Source organism: Phascolarctos cinereus, unplaced genomic scaffold (genome assembly GCF_003287225.1).
Source record: "Phascolarctos cinereus isolate Bilbo 61053 unplaced genomic scaffold, phaCin_HiC Scaffold_9;HRSCAF=440, whole genome shotgun sequence".
Lineage (NCBI taxonomy): Eukaryota > Metazoa > Chordata > Mammalia > Diprotodontia > Phascolarctidae > Phascolarctos > Phascolarctos cinereus.
In genome coordinates, this window is record NW_027556402.1 from 189,981,242 (window position 1) to 190,007,735 (window position 26,494).

Consider the following 26,494-nt stretch of genomic DNA (forward strand, 5'->3'; position numbering starts at 1 on the left):
ATTTCATCCTACTTCAATGGCAGAATTATTTGCGTAGATCTTCAGTCACACCCTCCCTCCTATAATGCAAAAGACCTTAAACTTAGATATTACATCTTAAGCATTTTTGTATCTCACATATCACACAACTAGTAGATATTTGAAACAAGATTTAAACAGAGCTCTTCTTGACTCTTGAGTCCAACGCTATCCATTGGGCCACCTAACTGCCTCAGACACAGCACAAATTACTTGCTGAGGAGTTAATATTTTTCTTTTCAAATCTAAATTTAAAATACTTAATCACTGCCTTTCTTGTGAGAAAATCTTGTATGTTTATCCAATTGGTAATTAAAGAAAGGAAAATGATGGTGAAATACCATAAAATTTTTCAAAATAAATTATATGCAAAGAGAGCTACATGCCTTCAACTAGATCTGATATGAGTATTTTTTGATAGTACAGAATCACAGAACATCAGAGATAGAAGGAATCTTAGCAACTATTTCTCATTTCATAGTTGAGGAACCAAAACCCAGAGGAGGGAAAGGATTTGCCCAAGATCACAAGAAGATTCTTTTTAGCCATGAGAGTACTTTGTCCATTGATAGAGGATACAACCAATCATGACTTCTCATCTGGTACAATGAAAAAGAGTGCTGATTCTAAAGTCAGAAGGCCTGGATTCAAATCATGCTTCAGAAATTTACTGCCTGTGTGATTCTGGACAATAATTTTGTCTCTTTGCGCATTAATTTCTACATATGTAAAATGAGGGGGTTGTAATTGATGGCACATTTAAGGTCCTTCTCACTCTAAATCTGCTTCTATTACTCTCTGATGAAATACTTAATGGGAAGTTCTATATCTATTTCTCACTAACAAGTAGGAACTGGTTAGTTTCATAGAAATGATGGGGGTCTTCAGGGAAAATGCCAGGAAAGGAAATGTGGGCATTACATGAATCCTGGATTCTGCAACAACAAATTTCAAAGGATTCAGAGGAAAGATGGGCAAGATTTTATAGACAAAAAGGAAACAATTCTAGGGAGGGAGAGATTTGTCTGAAGACACAGAGAATACAATAACCAACTTAGATTTAAAAAAAAATAATGTACAGATGATGGAAGCAAGATTGTGTAACAGAATAGTAAGCAAAGAGAAATGTAGAAAAAGAGGTAGTATTGGGAATGCTAGGTCTCAGAATGATCTGTAGCAGGTGAGGGAAGCCAAGGAAAACAATACATACATACATACATACATATTTACACATATATGTGTATACATACATATATACATACACACATATATTTCATTATATTGGGGAAAAGGGAGGATCAAAGAAGCTTGGTGCAAATGGGATGATAAAAGAAGGAAGAGATGCTCAATCTTTATTTTGTTTTCTCTGCAAAGAAGAATTACCTTAAAGCTGGAAGAAAGAACAAAAAAATGACTAACATAGAATTGATCTTGAAGTAAAAAACAAAAAACCAGTAAGAGAGCACATAGCAGTTACTGATGAATGCACATTTCCTGGCTCATCTGAACTACTTACTCATGTCCTGAAAGAATAACCAGATGTTGTTGTTTAGCCACTGTTAGTGATATTTAATAGACCCTGGAAGACAAAAGAAACCTACAAGATTGAAAAAGGTAAATGTATCCCGATGTTCAAAAATGGGAAAGAAGAAAATCTATAAACTACAAAATCTGTGAACTTGACTTCAATTACTGTAAAAATTCTAGAATCATTAATTAATCAATCAATAAACGTTTATTAAGCACCTACTATGTGTCACCTACTGTGCTAAGTGTTGGTGATGACTGGTGAATATATAAAAAAGAAAATAGTGATTAAAATGAGCTATCATGGCCTCACAAAATCATATTAAACTGACCTCACTCCCTCCCCCTTTTTTTGACAGTATAAATATAGTACATAAGGGAATTGCTATGGATATAGTTGACCTAAATTTTAGCAAAGCTTTTGACAAAGCATCCCCTAATAGTTTTTGTGGAAAAGATGGAGAGATATGGATTAGATGATAACACAATCAAATGGATGCAGAACTGTATAAATGGCTAGACTCAAAGAATAATTCTTAATGTCCTAGCATCAATGCACCAGGAGCTATCCGGGGGAGTGCCCCACAAATGTGTGCTTGCTTAACATTTTTATTAGTAATTTCAATAAAATACGTGGATGGTATATTCCTATGATAAGCAAATGATGCATAACTGGGAAAGATACCTAACCTACTAGATTTCAGTTAGGAGCCAAAAAGATCTTGACAACCTCAAACACTAAATTAAACCTAATAAGATTGAATTAAACAGAGATAAATGTAAAGTCTTAAAGTTTAGTACAAAAAAAAAAATCAACATCATAAGTATAAGATGGGGAAGGCTTGCTTAGACAAGACTTGTTCTAAAAAAGATCTTGGGATTTTAATGGACTGCAATCTAAGCCAGCAGTGTTATGTGGCAGCCAAAAAAGTAAATGCCATCTTGGGCTTGATTAAAAGCAGCACAGCTTCCAGGAGTAGGGAGGAGAAATATGCTCCTGTCAGACCTTCTCTGGAGTATTGTGTTCAGTGCTAGACACCACAGTTTAAGAAGGGCATTGATAAGTCGGAGAGTGGGAAAAAGGCGGTGACCAGGATGGTGAAGTGCCTTGAGTCAATGCAATGTAGGGATATTTTGAAGGAATTGAGAATGTTTAGTCTGGAAAAGAGAAGATTCAGGAAGGACATCATAACTGTGTTCAAGAAATCATCATTATCATGACAAGAGTTCATATTGGTCTTTAAGGTTTTGCAAAGTACCAGTAAAGGAACTCAAGTGCTGTCACATGTAGGAAGGGTTTGGTTAGTACGGTTTGGCTCCAGAGGACAAAGTCAAGAGCAATGGATTAAAATCACAAAAGGGCCAGTTTGGGCTTGCTGTCATGGAAAAAATTCCTAAAAATTAAAGATGTCTAAAAGTGGAATGAGCAGTCTTGAGTGATCATGGGCTCGCTGTCCACAGAGGTCTTTGAGCAAAGACTAGATGACTGCTTACTGAGCACAGTATAATAAGTATTCTTTTTATGTATTGCGTTGCACCAGATAACTACTGTGATCCCTTCCAACTCTCCAATCCTGTGATTCTGTATATTAAATCAATAATAAATCATGTCTACAATACCATTCTGCCAGGTAGTTATGCATATTTTTGAAATATGAGTAAAATACAAAACACAGAGGAACACACACACACACACACACACACACACACACACACACACACTCAACTTTTTACCTGTCCTTTCTCAATTAGCGACTTCTCCAAATCTTCAATTTTGGCCTGACACCTAATTAGATCAGCTTGTAGCTGCTCACGAGTCTGTAATAACAAAATAGAACATGAGTAGCCCCATTAACATGAAGCAAATGAGGGTAGGAACACTGCATACAAAAGCAAGAGTGCTGATATGGTCGTTGTGTTCTTTTTTTTTTCTAATGTAGGTATAGTTTTAAAAATAGTATTGCAAACTGCTTCATTTACAGGCTAAATTTGTATCAGCTTTACCCATATTTCCTATTTCCTTCTGTCCCCCATTATGGGTAACCTCACTAAGAAAGATGAGATTCTTATCTTAGGGCATAAAAGAATCCATCTTTTACATCGATCTTGTAGATGAGTGTTATACTTTTTCATCTCCACAACAATGATTAAAGTCAAAATGGTGTTCTATTATGCTCCCTGAAACTTTTTCTGCTCTACTTGTTACATGGATAAATATTCATCCTCTCACATTTTTAAGATTGCTTTTTTATATTTTTTTCATAGTCTCCCACCTCTCATTTGAAAGATAAGATTTCACTTTTTTATCTTGATGAGACTCAGTCCTACACTGCAGTTCCTAACATGGCAACCATCTCCACACCATATCCCTACCTACAAAAATAAGTACTTCTCCCTTCTCCATCTTTGTTCAGCTTCCCTTTATGTGTTTTCTTCTCCTGTTGAAATGTAAGCTCTTCAAGCACAGGAACAATCTTGCTTGCTTGTATTTTCCTCCCCAGTACTTAGCACTTAATAAATGCTCTATCTATCTTTCTGTCTTTAACCTTTCCTCTAGGGGTTAATATGTGTGTAGGATGATGGTAACTAATGAACATGGTATATATTAAATATAGACAATCATCTGGTGAAAGCACCTCTTTAATGCACCGATCACAGAACACTGTATATTAGAGATGTCTATATTAGTGTCTTATCTCCCTGCTAGACTATAAGCTCTAAGAATCCAGGAGCTGTGTCTGAGCTAAATTTATTAGGAGGGTTTTAAAAGAGATTCCTATTCTGAACAGGGCTAGAATAAATGGTATGGGAGGTCTCTTTGCTATGAAAATATTCATATACACTGGACTGAATGAAGCTTGGATTTTCAAGTCATTTTAACAAAGATCTCCCTATGAGACCACATGGTAAAGGAGAGAATCGAGCACAAAGCAGGTTTATCTCAAACTCCATTAGAGGAGATTTAGTTATTGAGTGAGCAAAACAAAGTTCCAAATGGCCACACTAGCAAAAGGCTTCCAGGTACATTCAATTTAGTTAAAGAACAAATGATGTTAAGCAAAAGAAAATTGCCAGCCAGCCTATAGATGATTTTTTTTTGTCTATTCCAAATGCTTTTTGCTTTTTAGTTTGAACACATGTGGGTATAGTGTCATGAATATGGGACTTAGAGTCAAGAGACCTCAATTCCAGTCCTGACTCTGGGGTTTATTAGCTATGTGATCTTGGGCACACTACAAACTCTCTAAGAAGCTTTAGCTACCTCACCAAGAAAATGGAGATGATCCCTGAAATATCTACATAACACAGACACTCTGAGAAATGTGATTTGTAAAAAGTAAAGGACTATTTCTAGGCATCCTGGAGCCTTTATAAAGGTAATTAATTTATTATTAGATAATAAATTCTATCAGGAAAGGGACTGTCTCAATACTTAAGTTGGAGTCAGGAAGACTTAGGTTTAAATACTGCTTCAGACACTTAGTTGTGGGACTATATGACACTCTTATTCCCTAAAAGTCACTTGACCTCTCTGAACCTGTATACACACATATATACATATATAATGGGAATAATAATAATAGCCAAAATTCATGCTGTATTGTAAGTTTTCAAAGGGCATTATATATATACACACACACACACCACATGTGTATATGTGTGTGTCTGTATTATCTGATTTCCATCAGAGTTGTGAGAGTCAAATGTGATAATGTGTATAAAATGATTTGCAAAACTAAAGCACTATAAATTTCCAGATGTTACAATTATTATTACAGTGTTCATTATTATTATTAATACTAATATCATTTCTCTTAATCCTTTACAAAGTAGGCAAATAATAATAACTAACATTTACTATGTGTCACGCACTGTGCTAAGTGCTTTATAGATATCTCATTTAATCCTCACAATAAATCTGGGAGGTGGGCACTATTATTATCCTTATTTTACAATTGAGAAAAATTGAGTCAAACAGGTTAAGTGACTTTCCCAGGTCACATAGCTAGTAAGCATCTGGATTTGAACTCAAGTCTTTGTGACTTCAGGATGCATTCTATTCACTGTGGGATCAATGAACTTGGATTGGAAAAAAAATACATCTACATTTTCACTAACCTCTAACTGAAATTCAGCATTTTCTTCAATTATTTCAAAACATTATTCTGAAAAGGGCACCACTGGCTTCACCAGAGAGTCAAAAGGGTCTATGACACATCAAAGGTTAAAGAGTCCCTGGTCTGGGTGATCTCTTTATCTCAGACAGTATACTGTATGTGTATTTGCAAGGCCAAGTAATTATGGGCCCTGCATCAAGATGGATGTTGATAAATTGGAATATGTCCAGGTAAGAGATGCCAGGATGGTGAGGAATATGAAAAACAGGGCATACGAGGAACTAAGACAATTTGCCCTAAAAGGAAAAAAAAATGTTCAGGGACACATGAGGGGACAACAGACATTTGAGGGACTATCAGAGGATGTAGACTTGATTTTGTTTGCTCTTGAGAAGAGACCTAGGATCAATGGAAAAAGTTACATAGAGGCTGAGTGGGCATCGATTTCAAGAACTTTCAGCAATGGTACTGAATGGTTATTGAAATGAAATGAATTGTTGAGTAACAAAACATGATATGTAGCAAAAAAAAACCCCTGACTTGTGATATTCAATCAGCGGGGCAACAACCATCTTTCATGAATGTTATAGAAAGCATTTTGGATAGGAGTTTAAACTAGATGTGATATAATGTCCCTTTCAATGCTAAGATTTCATTTTATTTCACATGATCGTTTTTCAATTCTGGAAATTTTTTAAACAAATAAACATCATGTAGGATGCACACATTTATGACGTAATAGGTATTTAATGATCAATTATTTTATGTGCTAATTACGTGCACATAAGATTATTGTGTTACTCTCTATGTTGGGGAAATTTTCAACCAGTTCTATATATTCTAAATTATTTATAGGTTAAATAATAATAGCAAAGACAATAGCTAACATTTAAGGCTGACAAAGCACTTCAGACGTATTACAGATTAAAGGCCATCTTGTGGTAAAAGTCTTCTGTAGAAAGAACTGGAGACTGAAGACAAACATCAATTTTCCATGTCATCTGTGGTAAGTCACTTCTCTCTGGACTTTAGTTTATTTATCTGTGAACCAGATGATCTTTAAAGGGCCCCAGCTTTACCATATTAAAATCTCTTTTCATATGCTCTTTACAACAACCATCAACACCCCCAACATAACGAAGGTATTAGAATTTAGGTTCCATTAGAACTGGATTGATTTCTTATTTTAAGATCGCCACCAGTCACAAACCAACACAGGGCTCTGCACATGGTAAGTGTTTTTAAATGGTTTTTGGACAAATGTTGAAAGCCACTAACGGCAGGTCATCCCACTCACCTGAACATCCCCATTTGCCTTCATGTACATCCATGATTTAACTGTTACAAAACACTACCGCACTTACCCTGGCTTCTCTCTCTGCATCCAGGGTCCCGCCCACTTGTTCCTGAAGCAAAGCATAGGCTCTCTGCAAAGCCTGATATTCTCTAGTCAGCTGACAAAACCTTAAGTCTGCCTCTTCTCTGGTTGTGGTCTTAAAACAACAAAAAGGAAAGGTGGGGGAAAAAGAAAGGGTTACTTGGTACTAACAACCTCTATGGGCCTTAGTTTTCTCATCTATAAAATGGGATGGAGGTTGGCCTGGAGCAGCTCTGAGATCTCTTTCATTTCTAATTCTATGAACCTTCCTTTTAGTCATTTGCTTAGATAGGAGTAAAATTCCAATCACACTTGACCTACCTTTTGGTACCTCCCACAGGGAAGTCTTTAAGAAACCTTGCAGAGACACTGGTAGATTTGTTCCCTTTCAGTATGCATAGGAAGGCTTAAAGCCCCATGCAGTGAGGAAAATCCACCACTTTACGTGGAAGAGACTTGATTTCATGAACTACTTGCTAGCAGATGATAATTTGGATGCTACAGAGCTTGGGTGAGCACAACAATATCCTAGAACATGGTGCACTGGAGACCTGGGTGGGAATCCTGACTTCTGACCCTCAACCCCTGCTAGTCATGCAATGCTGAGCAAGGTGTTTCATTTCTCTGCATCTCAGTTTCCTCCATTAAAATAAAATGAAGGTGCTGCTATTTATGCCATATTCTTCACAGGGTTATTCTAGGAAACATTCTCTCAGAGGCCTCCTGGCATAACGGAGGTGCCCTGAACCTGTGGTCAGGAGACATAGTTTGGAATGTTGGCTCCAGCCAGCTGTGCAACCCTGGGCCGAACATTTAACCTCTGTTTGCCTCAGTTTCCTTAACTATAAAATGTGGGTAATAATCGTACCAACCTCCCAGAGTTTGGACGATTGAATAAGATATTTGTAAAGCTCTTTGCAAACATTTAATACATGCTAGATATTATTACTGTTGGGGGCAGCTAGGTGGCACAGTGTACAGAGCACGGACGTAGAGTCAGGAAGATCTGAGTTCAAATCCAGCCTCAGCCATTTATTAGCTGTGTGAATCTGGGCAAGTCACTTAAACCCTATTTGCCTCAGTTCCTAATCTGTAAAATGGGCAAACCTTGCAGAAAGAAATGGCAAACCACTCCAGGATCTTGCCAAGAAAATCCCATGGAAAGTCCATGGAGTCACGTAGAATTAGACACAAATAAACAACAACCACTACAATTATTACTATTGTTGTTGTTATTAAACCCATAGCTCTCTTGTGCAGAACAGACTCTTCAGTCTTTAAAGTACCAGAGAATGGTGAGTTATTATTGTTTCTCAACAACTGTAGTTTATTGTATCAGATTAGGGAAGGAGATCTGTAGTTTAATGTTAAATGCCAAGGTAAAAGTGAAAACTGAGAGTAAATAGGTAAATATCATTTGATCTACTATAGCTCTATAAGTTTTGGAAATACATGCTAACTCAGAGATCATAAATTGAAGATATCTCCCACTCCACCCTGACAAAAAAAAGAAGATTGAGTTTCCCCATCTCACCTAGGTTGGAAGTAAAGCTGCCACTCATGGGGCCCAATCCTGCAGCTGAGCAGAATGGAAGCTTTAACCTGTTCTGTTATTCTGACCTGGACTGCTTTGTCTCACTTTTAGGCAACCTAGTGGCCTTCCACTCCCAGAATGTCTCCATAAATTAATCCCAGGGTTAGTATAGACTGCATCTCAGAGCTCTCAAACTTAGAGCCTTAGCCTCTCCAGCAGTAGATATTACAGGCACAGGCAACCACACCTCGCTAGGTATTTTATACTCTTCAAACATTTCCCTCACTGCACAATCTGGGTTATTTAATAATCCACAAAATGGAAACACTTTATCTTATCGTATTAAGCACTTGGTTGTAAAAACAAGCAAATAGACAAAAAACCCTCAATGAGCAGCGGGGATTTTTCAGTAAAGTAAATTGGAAGCTGGTCGTTGTGCATTTAAATCTCTTAGCAGGAGAAAAAAGATTTGTTAATGGTAACAATAAGAACTAGGAATGAGGCGTTCCCTTGACTGATCCCATGGATAACACACACACACACACACACATGAACGCACGCATGGAGATAATACTTACATCATCCAGGTCTTCCTCTGGTGTTGCTGGTGTCCTATCTGTCCTGTCTGTATTATAGGAGGTTTCAGATAATGTTTCTGAGTCAACAGATTCTTCATCAAATCCAAAAAACGTCTCCACAACATGCTTCTGCAAAATTGAAATCACACTTTCTTATTTACAAAGCACTGCACACAAGAGAAGTACAAAGATGAGGGGTGCTGTCCGTAGAACCAGAAGGAGCAGGTTTGAATGTCACTTCAGACACAGATAAGCTATAGGATCATGGGCAAATCAATGAATCTACAGGTGAATTAGTTCCCACTTGTGCAAAACATGGATAAGAATGTGTATGCTATTCACCTCCTCAGCATGTGGCAAGGAAGGGCCTTTTGCAAACTTGAAAGTGTTATATAAAAGTGCCCTGTCCCAGAATAGATGATGGAGAGTTGGCCTTGAGGCCCAGAAGATCTGTGTTCAAGCCCCACCCCTGATACATGCTGCCTGTGATGCAGAACAAGTGACATGAGCCCTCAGGGCTTCCACACAATTCTCTCAGATTAAAAATTGCAGAGAACGTACTGACTTTCTCCACATTCCCTCACTAGGAACTCACTAATACCAATGAAATCACACACCCAATGCCTCTTTCTTTTATTATAATACAAGGTCACCTAGCATGATCATCAGACTTCATTGTATGGACTAAGGTGTTGATCTCGAGCTCCTCCTTAAAATTAGACAGGCTCCCTCTTATTTGGAGCATTATCTCACTTGGTCTTCACAGTCCTGAGAGGTAAGTACTATTATTATCATCCCCATTTTCCACATGAGGAAACCAAGGCAGACAGAGGAAAAATGACTTCCTGACATACAACAAAGTCTAAAGCTACATTTGAACTCAGGTCTTCCTCATTGATTAGCCGTGTGACCCTCGGCAAAGCACTTAACCCTGTTTGCCTCAGTTTCTTCATCTATAAAATGAGCTGGACAATGAAAAAGGAAACTACTCTAATATCTCTGCCAAGAAAACTGCAAAATAGGGTCATAGAGAGTTGGACATGACTGAAGAAACACAACAACAACAACAATAACAACAACTACTTTCTCAGCCCAAGCCGTGTTCTATCTACTCTACCACCTAGCTAGAGGAGTATAAATACTCTCATCTTTATTCTATTTTCAGACAAGGAACAAGCATCAGACAGATTTCTCTTATGGAAAAAAGTTATTTTTGTTTGCTGAACATATCCTACCTGTCCTCTTTCCTCAATCTGTCTACTAACATATTACTGATCCTTCCAGGTCCTGACATGCCTCTGCTAAGTCCTTCTAGTGTGCTTAGCTGCACAAGTGTTAGGCATAGAAGCAGAAAGACCTGAGTCCAATATCTGCCTCAGACACTTGTTAGCTAGGCAAGTCACTTCATCTCTCAGAGTCTCAGTTTCCTCATCTGTAAAATGGAGATAAGAGCAATTATCTTAAAGAGGTTTAATGAGAATCAAATACGATAATATGTAAAACACTTTGCAAAAAGCACCATAGAAATGCTAGCAAATGTTATTATTAAAAATGCTTTTGAGTCCTCTTATTGCAACATTTCAAGGATCTATGTTCCTTACACTTCTTAATCATTTTATTTGTTAGTAGATGGCCTCCATGGCTTCCTGAATCCAAAGAAAAAACACTTGGTGTCTAAACATCTAATGATGAACTTCCCCCCATGCCCTCCAAAAGTGCATTTCTTAAGTGATATTAATGACCAGCATTATTAGCCTAGTTTACAGACAACTAAAACATAAGAGATTTAAGTGACTTCCTCAAAATCTAAAAAGTCAAAAAAGCCTGAGATAAAGATCATTTCAGGTGGCTTCTAAGTTACCAAAGATTATTTTCTTCTGTCTGTAGCTCTATGTAAACCCTAAATGATTCAAGTACAAGCTAGAGAAAAATAAATCTATCTGATCAATACCATTAGCAAAATCACAGAATCTGAACTGGAAGAGATCGCAGAGATCAACCTATACTGGAGCATGATGTCTTCTACAATATCCCAGAGTGACTTCTGGGAACCAAGATGGTGGAGTAAGCAGTAAATTGCCATAACTCTCCCATATTCACCTCCAAACAACCATAAAATAGCACCCCAAAACAAATCCTGGAACAGCAGATCCAGCAAAAAGATGGATTGAAACAATCTTTTAGCCCAAGAAATTTGGAAGGTTGACAGGAAAGATCTATCTCACTTGAGTGTAAGGGGAGTGTGGTCTGGGACAGGAAGTGTCCCAGCAAGCCAGCAGCAAGCCCCACCTCAGCAAACCAGTGGGAGATCGTGAGCCCCAGTGTGGTGCAGTAGGCAAACACCAATACCAGGACCCCGCCCCACGCTTCAGCATAACCAGGGGAATGGGCAGACTCCAGCTACAAGAACTGTCATTTGCTTCAGTATAGCTCTGGGCAAACAGGCAACCTCCCAAAGATAGACATCTTTCATGAAACTATCAAAGAAAACTGCCCTGATATCCTGGAACCAGAGAGAAAAATAGGCATTGAAAGAATCCACCAATCACCTCAGAAAAGAGATCCCAAAATAAAAACTCTAAGGATCATTATAGACAAATTCCAGAACTATCAGGACAAGGAAAAGGTACTGCAAGTGGCCAGAATGAAACAATTCAAATATTGGGGAGCCACAATCAGGATTACACAGAATTTAGCAGCTGCAACATTAAAGGATCTGAGGTCATGGAACATGATATTCCAGAAAGCGAAGGAGATAGGACCGCAACCAAGGATCACCTACCCAGTGAAATTAGGCATAATATTTCAAGGGGGGGAAATGGTCATTCAATGAAATAGAAGGATTTCAAGCTTTCATAAAGAGAAGACCAGAATTGACCAAAAGTTTGATCTCCAATATCAAGACCCAAGAGAAGCCTAAAAAAGTAAAAAGGGGAAAGAAAGCATAAGGGATTCAATGGAGTTGAACTATTTACATCCCTGCATGGGAAGATGATACTTGTAATTCTTAAAAACTGTACCACTAATAGTACAGCCAGAAGGAATATACATAGAGGGTACAGGTATAAGGCAAATTTGAGGGAATGACATAAAATTTAAGGGATGAGAAAGAGGAATACACTGAGTGCAGAAGGAAGGGAGAGGTAGAATTGGGTAAATTTTTTCACTTAAAGATGTGCAAAAAACCTATTACAGTGGAGGGAAAGATGGGAGGGTGGGCAATGGACATCTCTTGAACCTTACTCTTATCAGTATTGGCTCAGAGATGGAATAATATACACAACTAGTTGAATAAAGAAAATTATCTTAAGTAAGGTGGCAGGGGACGAGGGTGTTGAACTGACAGAAGAGACAGCAGACCAGGAGAGGCAGCAGACAGAAGCAAAACACTGTCAAAGAGAGAAAGGATGAAAGGAGAGAGAGGACAATCAGGAGGAAAAATAGGATGGGGGGAAATACACAGTAATCATAACTGTGAATGGGAATGGGAAGAACTCTCCCATAAAATGGAAGCAGATGGCAGACTGGATCAAAAAACCAGAATCCTACAATATGTTGTTTACAAGAAACATACTTGAAGCAGAGAGACACACACAGAGTGAAAGTAAGGGGCCAGAGAAGAATCTATTATGTTTCAGCTGAAGCAAAAAAAAAAAAAAGCAGGAGTAGCAATTCTGATCTCAAAGCAAAAGCAAAAACAAACCTAATTAAAAGAGATAAGGAAAGAAATTATATCTTGCTAAAAGGCACTATAGACAAATGAAGTAATACCAATATTGAACATATATGCACCAAGTGGTACAGCATTCAAATTATTAAGGGAGAAGTTAAGTGAGTTACAGGTTCATGACCAAACAAGAGAGAGAGAGCATTACAAAATGTAAAACAGATACTTTTGATTATATGAAATTAAAAAGCTTTTGCACAAACAATGCAACCAAGATTAGAAGGAAAGCAGAAAGCTGGGAAACAATCTTTACAGCAAGTATCTCTGATAAAGGCCTCATTTCTCAAATATATACAATACTGAGTCAAATTTATAAGAATACAAGCCATTCCCCAATTGATTGAGGAAAATTTAAGGAAAGCATTGTACACAATATGAGCAACATTGTGTGATGATCAACTATGAATGACTCGGCTTTTCTTAGCAACACAATGATCTAAGACAAGTAGAAAGGACTCATGAAAGAAAATGTTACCCACATCCAGATAAAGAACTAATGGACTTTGAGTGCAGATGGAAGCATATTTTTTCACTTACTGTATTATTTTTCATGGTTTTTTCCCTTTTGATCTCTTTCTTCTTTCACCACTATGACTAACATGGCAATATGTTTTACATGACAGCACATGTATAACCTATATCAAATTGCCCACTATTTTAGGAAGAAGGAAGGAGAGGGGAGTGAGGGAGAAAATTTTGGAACTCAAAACCTTGTGAAAATAAATGCTAAAAATTTTCTTGACCTGCAATTGTGTATGTAGGGAAATAGAATATTGTTATAATACCCTAGACAAGTAGCCACCCAGACACTAGGTTCTCAGTTCAAATCCTGCTTCTGATGTTTACTACCTGTGTGACCTTGAGCAAATCACTCAATATCCTTGAGCCATAGTTTCCTCTGAAAAAATGAAGGGTTTGGATGAGATGACTACTTCCTGGTGCACTCATGATTAATTGTAGCCTTGTCCTGTGATATTGTGGTTAACGGTATTCAGGTTGAAGTTGTTTTTTTTAAACCATTATTTCTTCCCACTTTTGCCTTTCTAAGTCCCTCTAGTACACTCCACTATCCTTCTAAGCCAATATCATTTTATTTATCTCCTTCAAAATCCTCTTCAACAGTCTCAATCTCACTCCTTCTTCGAAGAGGCCCATCTTGAACCATCTGAAGTTCCCAAATACAAGGAAATCAAACACTCCTGGTCAAGGACTTATGTGTATTTCCAACCTTGGTCTCATGAATTGAGGAATTAAATCTAACATCAGGTTTCATCTGGCACTTAGTATTTGCCTAGAACTGAAATGCTTAACAAGTAAATGCTAAACATTTATAATGTTTCTAAAACATTACTGATTATTCCACAACTAAGTGGGGATGCTTCTGTCTTCAAAGAGATAAAATATTAGATAGTAGCCAAAAAGGTAAAATAGAAAATGCACTGACTTGGGAGTCAAGAGTCCTGGGTTTCCACTCCAATAATGCCACTATTTCATTGCAAGATCTTATTCAATCACTGCTCCTCTTAACCTAATCTTATTCATGTGTAAGATGTGGGTGTCTTGTCAGATAGCCTCTAATGGCCCTTCCAAAACTATGACCCTTTGACCTTTGTCAGTATTAGGGTAGTTGGAGGGGGGAAAGTTATATGTATGTATCTAGACAGACAGACAGACAGACAGACAGACAGACAGACAGACAGACAGACAGATAGATAGATAGATAGATAGATAGATAGATAGATAGATAGATAGATGGCACAGGGTGAGTTGAAGATTAAGTTGGAGAATAAAATTAAGGGATGAGAGAGGATTATACTAGAAGAAGAAGGAAAGTAGAAGTAGAACGGGGTAAATTATCTCAAAAAAAAAAACAGAAAAGAAAAGGCTCTTACAGCGGAAGGGAAACGGGGGAAGGTGAGAGGGAATGAGTGAATCTTATTGTCATAGGATTTGGCTGAAGGAGGGAATAGCATACACATTCAATTGGGTATGGAAATCTGTCTTACCCTACAGGAAAATAGGGGGAGGGAGGAAGGGGACAAGAGAGCAGGGGGATGATAGAGAGGAGGGCAGATTGGGAAAGGGGGTAATCAGAAGCAAATACTTCTGAGGAGGGGCAGTGTCAAAAGCAAGAATAGAATAAATGGGGGGCAGGATAGGATTAAGGGAAATAGAGTTAGTTTTTCACAACATGTCTACTATGGAAGTGTTTTGCATAACTGCACATGTATAACCTATATTGAGTGGCTTGCCTTTTCAATGTGGGTGGGTGGTGAGGGAGGAAGGGAGAAAATTTGGAACTCAAAGTTTTAAAAACGCATGCTTAAAAAAATGTTTTCACATGTAACTGGGAAATAAGAAATACAGGAAATGGGGTACAGAAGTCTATCTTGCCCTACAGGAAAATAGAAGGGGAAGGGGATAAGAGAAGGGGGGGAGATAGAAGAGAAGGCAGACTAGAGGAAGGGGTATTCAGAATGTATGCCATCTTGAGGTGGGGGGAGGGGCGAAATAGGGTAAAAATTTAGAACTCAAAATCTTGTGGAAGCAAATGTTGAAAACTAAAAATAAATTAATTTATATTAAAAAAATAATTAAAACAAAATAAAACAAAAAACAAAAATAAAATTATGACTCTTTGTTCCCAGGTCCGGTCCCTACTAGATCTGCCATTCTATATTCCAAGATCCCTTCTGTCTCTCAAACATTATGTTATATAATCCGTCTTGGCTTTACATTTTAAGTTCCATTCTACTTGCCATATCCCATGTTCTATGCCTCAAGGTAACTAAGATTCTATGGCCTGAGATTTCTCCCAGTATTAACATTCTAAAATTCTAGTCACTAGAATCTAGTCTAAGATTGACAGTACTCTGGAAAACAACAGTTCTCTCTCATTCCAGGAAAGCACTACCCTTATACCTCCTACTCACAGAATCTTTAAGCTCAAGCATCATCTTCTACACAAAGCCTTTCCTACCCCCACAACGGCTAGTGTCCTCACTCTTTATATTGTCCTGTATTGATTTTGTGTGGATAATATACACTTATATGTGAATTTGTTGTCCCCAGAACAGAATGTAAATTCCTTGAGGACGGAGACTTTTTTTCCCATTTTTTTTTCTTTCTATCCCTAGCACTCAGCACAATAGGATCACAGATTTAAAGCCAGAAGGGACCAGGAGACCATCAAGTCCAATTCCCTTATTTTACAGATGAGGCAAGTGAGGCCTAGTTACATTAAATAACTTGTTCAGAGTCATACAGTTAGTAAGTGCAAATACCTAATTTATTTTAAGGCATAATTTGAAAACCCATGTCTTCCTGGTTCTATGTCAAGTACTTTCTCCATTATATTATGTGCCCCTTTCAGTATCTACATAGTTGGTCTTCAGTAAATATGTTAATTGTTGTCTTAAGTTCAAATTGTCCATTCACATTCACTGTATGTGAAATGCAGGCTCTCTTTTGCCTTAAAACAAACAAAATAAACTCTGGTACTGTATTTGGGGGGGGGGCATTGGGGAGGTATATGGGAAATACACTGGAAATGCTTTGAACATGACAGTCACAAATTACAATAAACTGTATCTTTTCCTTTTAATAGGAGAGAAAAATTCACATTCAAAAAACAAACTAGCTGTGGCTATATATTCTACAGATAGCAAATCCTATAGTATTCTTTGCAGCAACTCCAGGGAATGAAAACATTTTAATTTGACTTAAGCTAATGAGTATTCATTCTAGCAAATGTGTCTTCTGCTGATGAGCTTGAGGCCAAGTGTATTTTTCCATCCACAAATATTTAAGTGTTGCCCCTCCCCATTTTCAGATGTAAAGTACATAACAAAAAAGAGGGTTATTGCCAATTTTTAAATCTCCTTAACTATTAAAGGAAAAAGTATGTGTGTGTGTGTGTGTGTGTGTGTGTGTGTGTGTGTGTGTGTATATATACACACACACACTAAGCTCTTTATGAAAATAAAAACAAATCAAATGGGCTTCAAAAATATCCAAATCATGAAAATATATGAATTTCATGTGTAAAATAGATTTTTAAAATAAGGAACAAAACTTTACTTATCACTGATTGCAAAACAACAAAAGCACTGTTTTTCTACTAAGGTTTCAACATGCAATAATAAATAGTAATTTGCATGAATATAAAATAGTGCCATTCTGTAGAAGAAAACTGGTAGTTCAGCAATTACATGCTAATAAAATCAATCTTTTTTTTTTTACTCAAAACTGCATAACCTTGGAATGCAGCATCATTTTTTTTGTGACCCTGAAGTGCTCTGGGTATTTTATTTCTTGTAAACACCACTAATTGCCATGTCTCAAGGGTCCATTTCCCTGTTTGTTGTTCCACTGACTGGTTGTCAGGCTGCAGGAGGATGGCTACATTCATTAATGACAACCTTATGATGACAACCTTATGAATCATTGTCAAGGAATACACTTTCCAACCCATTACTGCATGTTGGTGCCCCTCATAACCATCAATTACACCTCTATCAACCATGCTGGGTGTTAAAGGTTAAGTACTCAATTACCAAGAAGTAAAAAAGTACTGTTTTTAACTTCTAGTACTAAGACCTGGGGATTTAAATATGTATATGTGTATATATGTACACACATACACACTTATATATATAACACTTTTTATATATGCATATTATGTGTGTATATCTGTGCATATGTAATATGCATATACATATGTATGTGTGTATACATATACATATACATCACTAAAACAGCATAACTATAAAATAAAATGAAACACAATTATGCAACATGGACTCACATTTTAAAGATCGTATTATGTTAATTAAAATAATAAACCTTCAAAGATAAAATTAAGTCCTTAACAAAAATGAACTACTTTATAGGTATACAACAATATTAAATCAATGTATAATATATATATAAACTTTTTAACAAAAATTAATATGTTAATAATCATTTTCATAAATGAGATTTGGATGTTATTATAACATGAATATTTTCAATTGTTTCTTCACATAAGGTAAACACAAAGTAACCAGGGAGCTCCCCAGTATTTTCATAGGCTTAGAGTGTTAACAGCTGGGAGAGATCCTCTCATTTTACAGAAAGGGGGAAAGGACTAAATCAAATTGAATTGGCAACAAATACTGGTTCATGGAATTTACATCTTGAAGGAATCTAAGGCCCATCTAGTCCAACCTCTTAATTTTACAGATATGGAAAATGAGAATCAGAGAGCCTAAGGAATTTACCTAAGGTCACACAGGTATTAAGTACTAGTGCCAGGATATGAATTCAAATCCTATAACTCCAAATTCAATGTTCTTCCTACAAAGAAAGCTGAAATATAAACTAAATAATTTCCTTTGGCCACTTATGTGAATGGAGTACATTACAATGCTCTTCAATGTCCTTCAACTGCAAAGTCACTTTTGCCTCATCTTGATTTTCTGAACATAAATTATGTACACTAAAATTTGCAAATGGTGTTTGAAAGTAAAACTCTCCTTGAAAAAAATCCTCTTTAAAGGGGCAAACAACTTTTTGAAAAGAAACTGTTTTAAAACATGTTTGAAAATCCAAATTATACTTACATAATTTGAATATTAACCTCATTCTGGGTACATTCAATAAATATTTGTCCTCTAATCTTCATAAATAGACTACTAGACTTTCTCACAGTACTAAGAGTAATATCATTTGAACTTGAATTTTCTTTAGATATTTCAGGCCATAAATCACTGTCTCATCCTAGATTTGCTCCAATGTTTAAAAATGCACATTATTAAAAAAAATTTTAAATGGCTGACAAAGATGTTTTCCTTCACCATCCATGCTTGACATGTATTGGTGTAAAAATTCTTAGCACAGTAAATGGACAAAGAGGCAAGCATACAACACACGAACAATAAAAATTCTTCATTTATATTGAGCTCATTTGTGTCCCCTCTTCTTTTGCACATCCTATATCAACCAAGTCCATCTTAATGGGAAAAGTTGCCACGTTAAATTAATGCCATTTCACTGAGACACAAAAAGCATACCCCCAACCCCAACCATCTACGAAGGGCTCCTTACCTTCGTGTTTATAGGTCATTTCTTGGCAGCCAGAAAAATACAGACACACCAGGGCACACAGACAAAGGAAAAATGAGAAGTATAATACAAATAGGATATATTCCATAGTGCAAAGATGTTTGAGAAGCACTTGTTAATTTAACATATGCTCTTTTCTAAAAACCACATAATTGGATTGAATCTTCTTTCTATTCTTTCATGATCATTTTAGAAGAAACTAATCCCCAAACTCCACTCTGTCCCCCAATTCCTTATCATTATTTCTTTATCATATAATATGCATCCCATGCAATTTTGCTTGCTCAGTATTCTGCTGCAAATGGCTGAAGGCACACTTGAATCAGAAAAGATGCTTGCTCATGGAATGCCTGGCACACAGTGAGTCCAGCGTGGCATGCAATTAGCCAATTTGCATGGTCTTGCTGCTGTCAGGGTTGTCATAAGGAAGAACACCCAGGCTTATCCTTTGCAAGGGGTTTTCTCTGTTAGGTGCCTTTTCACGTGGAGGGCTCCAAGCTCCTCCCCAACCTTCATCTCACAAAGACCTGAGCAGGTCGTCAGCAGTAATACTCCATGCTCTGAAGCCTCCCTGTGGGGATTACAGATGGGTGCAATGGGGAGCGTCTCCAGCAACGGTAACCTGCTTAGAGTGTTCTGTCTCTATTAGACACTGAAAGAAAAATGAGGGGCTTTGTTTGCTTATTTAGTTGTGCCAGAGGAGAAGGAGGCAAAAGGGGGATGGAAATTTTCAGGGAGATTTTAAAATAGGTGTTTCCCTTTAAACCTTGTGTCTATGCAACTGACATAACTGGGAATTTTTCATTCTGTTTAACTTTAGGCAGGTCCATAAGCAAACAAATCTTAGAAGAGATTGTTCTTCAAAGTAATCTCAAGAGACAGTGAAGGGTAATGAATAGGGAGCTGGCTTTGGAGTCACGATCATCTGAGTTCAAGCGCCATCTTTGACACATTCTGGATGTGTGACCTTGGACAACTCACAGCCTCTCAGGGACTCATTCTGATTATAAGTTGAAGAACAAGTGCTGACCTGCATTTAAGGAAAGAATGACCTCTACAAGGAATTCTTGGCAACAATAAAATTCCAGGTCAGTACCAAACCAAATCAAACAAACAAACAAAAACAATTGTCAAAGGTGCCATTGCTGAGCTCCATTAAGAAGAAATGGGGAAGCTGAGTTGGAAAATACTTTAAGAGTCTTAGGATTTTGATGGAAAGGATCTCAGTGACCATCCAGTACTATCCCCTAGGTGTAAAGAGAACATTGAGGTCCAGAAAGGTAAATGAGTTGTCCCAAATCACACATCTATAACAATTGCAGTCTAGGATTTGAACCCAGGTCTTTTGACTAGAGTCATTCCCTGAGGAGTAGTCATTAGTCTAGACTTGAACCCATCCAGTCACAGGCAATTAACTATTACATGAAACAATCAATCTCATTTTCAGGCAATTCTGATTGGTGACAAGTCACATTTTTCTCTCAGTAAATTTCACCTAGTGGTCTTAGGTTACTACTTACTACTTACGTGTCATTGGGCAAATGACTTTTCCTCTCTGGATCTTATATTGTTGTACTCAGTCTGCATAGTCTTGTTCTGTTCACTCTATACCACTTCATGTTAGTCTCCATTTCTCTGAATTTTTCATGTTCCTCATTCCTTATGACATAGTAATATTCCACTTGTAAAATGAGGGGATTAGATTATCCAGAGAGAAAACTGATGAACTCTGAGTGAAGACTGAAGCATACTTTTTTAACCTTTTTAAATTTTTTTCTTGTGTGTGTGTTTTCTTTTGTGACTTGGCTAATATGAAAACGTGTTTTTCATGACTTCGCATGCATAATTAACTTAATCTTCCTTGTCTTCTCAAGAGGTGAAAAAGGATGGGTGGGACAGAGAGAATTTGGAACTCAAATTTTTCTAAACAAATGTTTAAAATTTTTAAATGTGATTAGGAAATATTTAATAAAATATATATGATAATAAAATATCAAGTTAATTATATAATTAATTAAATATAAATTTTGAAATTAATAATAAAGTAATAAAATATTTTTAAAATAAGGGGATTGGACTAGATGACCTCAAAGGTCCCTTTTAGCTCTAAATATATGATCCAAATGGAATATTACTATGTCATAAGGAATGAGGAACATGAAAAATTCAGAGAAATGGAGACTAACATGAAGTGATATAGAGTGAACAGAACAAGACTATGCAGACTGAGTACAACAATATAATCAAAGCCAACATGGAATGGCAATAAAGCGGGTCACAGACGATCATCAATGTTAGTACCATATAGCCAAAGATAAGGGAAACACTGCTGCTTTCTCGTAACTATCAATAAACTATGGGGGTTGCTCTCCCCATAACCCTACTACTCTACAATTATTTTCATTTCATTTGCATATCTTTTGCATTTATTTATCTCGTGTCAGAATACAACTGCCTCTCCTGATCAGGAACTAAAGTTCACTTTCGTTTTTTTGTTTGTTTTGGTTTTGGTTTTGTTTGTGATTCAGAGGCTTAGCCTGTGGTAAATACTTGATAAATGCCTGTGTAATGATTGATTGATTTGTTGCCTCTCCCCTAACAAGTGTCTGGCATAAAGATGGTGCTTAAGAAATGCATGTTCAACTGATTCAAACTGAGATTCAGAGAATGTATCTCTGCATGGATAAATGTATATGCAAGAATGTATAAATGGCTTGTTTCAATATTTCTTGGGAATGTCTGCCACATCAAAATGTTTGCTGTATCAAAACAAAATTACCTATTTTAGAAGAACATATGAATACACAAATGAATGGTTTGGAAACAAAATAAAACATGGTGATGTTTTCATTACTATCTTGCAGGGCTCCATGTATTTAACTAGATAACATTTGTGCATCAAGATTTAAGAAGTGACTTAGCAGCAGCAGTAACAGTCTTACTATCTTTTCTTATCTTCTAAACTCTTTAAGTTTGATGGGGATAATTCTTTGTATCCTTCAAGATGCTTTGCACAAATGCTTACAGAGTGTATGGTCAATAAGTATCTGCTGAATTAAAAGACAAGCACGATTCAGACCGGGATGTTACCTCAGTATCAACAAGAAAGAGTTTGGCTTCATTGCTCAGTTTCCCAGTTACATTCTGGCATGTAGTCTTTGGTCTTCTTCAAGGCATCAGAGAGCAATTCTGACTCTGATGAATAGTATTTTCTGGTTTTGCTCTGAGGATTGGGTTGGGGCGAGACTGTTTGCATCTCTTTCTAAATGGCAAGGCTTTCTGGGAGAATTCTATAGGTCTCACATATATAAAATGCATTGTAGCTCTTTTTAAAGTAGTGATAAAAACCTGGAAACTATGGAAGTGTTTATCCATTGGGTAATAGAGACAGCTAGGTGGCACAGTGGACAGAGTACTGGGCTTAGAACCAGGAAGAAACATCTTCATGAGTTCAAATCCAGCCTCAGGCACTTATCAGCTGTATGACCCTGGGCAAGTCTCTTAACCCTGTTTGCCTCAGATCCTCATCTGTAAAATGAGCTGGAGAAGGAAATGAAAAAAAAAAGCCTCCAGTATCTTTGCTGAGAAAACCTCAAATGGGGTCATGAAGAGTCAGAAATGACTGAAACAACTAACAACAACAAAAATTGGGTAATGGCTGAATAATTTGTGGTATATGAATGTAATTTAATATTATTACACTATAAGAAGTGATGAATTAGGAGGTTTCAGAGAAAACAAAGATCTAAATGAGCCAGCGAATGAGCAAAACCAAGAAAAAACAATTTACTATAATGACATTATAAAGGAAAACAATTTCGAAAGACTCAATAATTCTGAACAATAAAATTATAAAACATAATTTCAGAGGTCCATAGATAAAGCTACTTACCTCCTGATAAAGAGGTGATAGACACACATTCAGAACAAGTCATATTTTTGGATATGGCTAATGTTAGAATTTGCTTTGCATAATTATGCATATTTGTTATGAGTTTTCTTTTTTTCTAAATTGAGGGGATGAGAGGGGAGCTAGGTGGGGGATAAATTAAAAACTAACAAAAGAGTACAATAAAAAAACGAAGTAGTAGAGTTCTTTCAATGATTCCTGATACAAATATTTTCGCAAGATCACTATTTTCTAGTTATGCTAAATGGCTGTCAATCAGAGAATAACATTTTTTTCTTTTAAAAATCAAATCCCTGTGTCATCCAAAGAGAACTAGGGAGACACATGATCATATAGCACCCCCTCCATTCAGTATTCCCCCCACTACAATGGACAAAAACATGTCACAGAGTGTTATTAATGTTGACTTATATTCATGAAATGTCCTTTATTTATGATCAGAAAATGAGGTAGACTGGTTATGTAGGAAGTTTGTAGGATAACAGATGTCTATTCCAAGTGTTACACTAGTCACAAAGTATTCAAAGATGGACAGGAAGACCTCCAAAACACTGAGCAGATAAATATATTCTGAGGAAGTTTTAATGAGGGCGCAGACCAAAAAAATCTCACCAGTGTGTAAAATAACCAAATGATGGCCTCCTGGATTCATCAAAGTATCAAAATGTAAGTATTCATGCATGACATATAATAAATAAATTCATGTTCAACTAAAATATGCCTGTCTACAATAAGCAAAGCATTATCCTAGGTTCAGGGCTGCAAAGATAAAAAGAAATGTAGTCTTTGGCCAAAAGGAGCTCACAGCTTAGGAGTGATGAAAATGGGTTAATGACAGACCTCCCCTATGACAGCCTCCATCTTGCTAGAAAATTAGGAGGCTTTCTCATAGACCAAGAGAAGATTTGAGGGTAGGACTAGGCCACTAGAGCCTTAAGTGGAAATTTAGAAAAGACAACATAAACAATGCGTCAGAGAGTCAATAAGAGATGATTACCATCATCACTAAGAGCAGCTAGATGTATAGTGCAGTGGATAGAGCAGTGAGCATGGAGTCAGGAAGACCTGGGTTAAAACCCAGCTTCAGACACTAACTAGCTGTATGACCCTGGACAATTCACTTAACCCTGTTTGCCTCAATTTCCTCCTCTTTCAAATGAGCTGAACAACCATTTCCATGTAGCAGTGAGAGCCCAGTTGAGGTTAAATAACAGACATTTGTATCTGATTCAATCAATGGTGTCTCTAGACTGATTGTCAGGTGCTTCAGATGATAAACATAAACGAATATATTTCTCAGACAACTAGAAACACTGCCTAACAACCGACATTTTTCTTGCCTCTTGGATTTTATCTTGGTGAAATAGATTTTATAAATGACCTAAATGCAGGTGTTCCTGATCATGTGCTATGCATTTTATGTTATGAATTTTAAAATGTTATACTGTGAAGGGGCTAGGGCTTCACCAAACTGCCAAAGGAACAGAAGCAAGATTAAGATTCCCTACTCTAGAAGGATCTCTGTTGGATCAACCAAAACAGCACCGAGTGAAAACTTCAACAGGCAACCTTGAAGCAGCCTGTCCAGTCAAAGAGGCTAATGTAAATATATGGCTTCTGCTTCTTCGGGAGTCTACACCAGCATCTTGTTAGTGCAGGAGCTTTCAAGAACTAACTTCGGGCTATCAATAACACCCTGTAAGATATGAGACTGTCTGGGTAGGCAGAAATGGCTTGAATATCCACCCCTCCCAAGGTGTTCTATCAGCTGGGACTCTGTGCTAAGAGATGAGCTTCAGGAAAATGGAAGGAGGGTATTTTCCAGAAGAATCCTTTCTTCTACTAGCTCTCTTTTTTTTCCTCCTCCTTATGCTCCTCCTCCTTCTCCTTATCCTCCTCCTACTACAACACCCCACACACACACATACACATATGTATATCTTTCATTTTTAAAGGATAGTAGGGCTCATCCTGGCCATCCTATTTCATTATCTAAAATTGAAGGAATAAAATTTTAATCACTTGAAAATATCAATGATTTAAGTTCTGAATTTAGGTTCATATACCCTGAGATTTAAATACATAACATTTAAGTAAGATTTTCATCAGTAAATAATAACTGGGTCACATAACATGGCAAAATGATTTGTGTTTCTTTCTGACATCTTGGAAGCTCCAGAACTGTCTGACAAATGCAGAAATGTGCTTACTCAGTCTACTGGGTTTCTTCTAAGACTATTTCGTTTCTTTATTAGCATAAAGACATCATAATTTCTATCTGTGTTATAAAACTGAATGCAGCAGACAAGTCCTAACATGAGATTAACGAAATCAACTCTTAGATATCCGAAAGACTATGAGGATAACTATGTCTGTAATATGCCCTTAGCACAAAAAGATGGTAGATCTGAATTCAAAAGCCATCAAGTGGATAAATTGCAGTATTTTCTTTCTCATGAGAATCTATATGTCTAGACCTATAGTGGTAAAGACATAGCTGAGTGAGGAGAGAGAGTGGATAGGATTGCCAATATCAACATGCCATTCTATCAAACCACCTTTCTCCAACACTTCCTCCACCCCCAAAAAAAGAAGCAGTCTCTGATAGAGCAAACTATATTCTGAGGACAGTATGCTTCTCTCTCCATGTTTCTTTCCTGAACTTACTCTAGACAGAATGTTCCCTCTCTGCCCCCTCCCCACTCTGCCACTGCTCCTCCCTAGCCTCCTCTGCATTCCACCCCACTAGCTATGGAACTGCTGCCTTGACCTGGATTTCATTGTTCCCTGTATAACCTTTCAATGTAGCTGCCTTATTGCAGTGAACTTTTCTTGGCTCTGACCTTAGGGAGATGTTTGGCCTACTCTTCTGGATAATAGTTTCAACCACAGTCTAAGCCTTCTTCCCTCCGCATGCCCAGATATATCCCTAAATACCAATGTCTTATTTATTTTTGCCTCCCTCCACACAGTGCTAGGACATGAGCACAGCTTCAGTTGGCAGCACACAACCCAGTGGCTGGCATTTCAGGACTGACCCCCCCCCCCACTAGATGACGGTTGAGGCACGGCATATCTCACCTTTGGCAGTTTGGGCAGTCGTTTGTGTCTCTTTGAGCGCAATAAACGTTCTCTTTCCTAGAAGAAAATAAAACAGATGCCATTTTTAGCTTGAGTTAAATAATGCAAAAGAAAAACCAAGCTGATTTTGCAAATCTGGTCTCAAGATTCTTTAAAGAGTTCTCATTTCAGCATCTGACCAGGCACACAGAAGTGATCCCATTTCTCTCAGAATAGACAACAAAATCACCCTGTGACTTTGCCACATAGGCTAGTCTAAAATGTTGGTAGCTTAACATGTTTTGCATGATTTCACATGTATGACTGATATCAAATTGTTTGTCTTCTCAGTGGGTGGGAGGGTAGGAGGGAGAGAATCTGGAGCTCAAAATTTTAAAAGAATGCTAAAAATAAACAATAAAAATTTAAAAATAAATAACATGGAATAAGTAAAATTTTGGTGACTAGTAGATTGCCTGTCTTTTCCATAATGTCTTCAAAAATTCATTCATGAAAAAATTCCCCATCCAAATACTAAC

The 26,494-nt window shown here is 37.1% G+C and overlaps 1 protein-coding gene across 7 annotated transcripts in view; it reads right to left on the bottom strand.

Annotated features, from left to right (window-relative positions):
- The window catches only part of JAKMIP1 (janus kinase and microtubule interacting protein 1), a 281,093-nt gene that overhangs the window by 68,723 nt on the left and 185,876 nt on the right, over positions 1-26,494 (bottom strand). For all 7 annotated transcript variants that reach the window (XM_078149018.1, XM_078149016.1, XM_020992282.2 and 4 more), the window contains 4 exons: positions 25,977-26,033; positions 9,154-9,282; positions 7,028-7,156; positions 3,280-3,363 (listed from right to left, as the gene is read on the bottom strand). In XM_078149018.1, the coding sequence (XP_078005144.1) occupies positions 3,280-3,363; positions 7,028-7,156; positions 9,154-9,282; positions 25,977-26,033 (399 nt within the window). The remainder of the gene's footprint in view (positions 1-3,279; positions 3,364-7,027; positions 7,157-9,153; positions 9,283-25,976; positions 26,034-26,494) is intronic.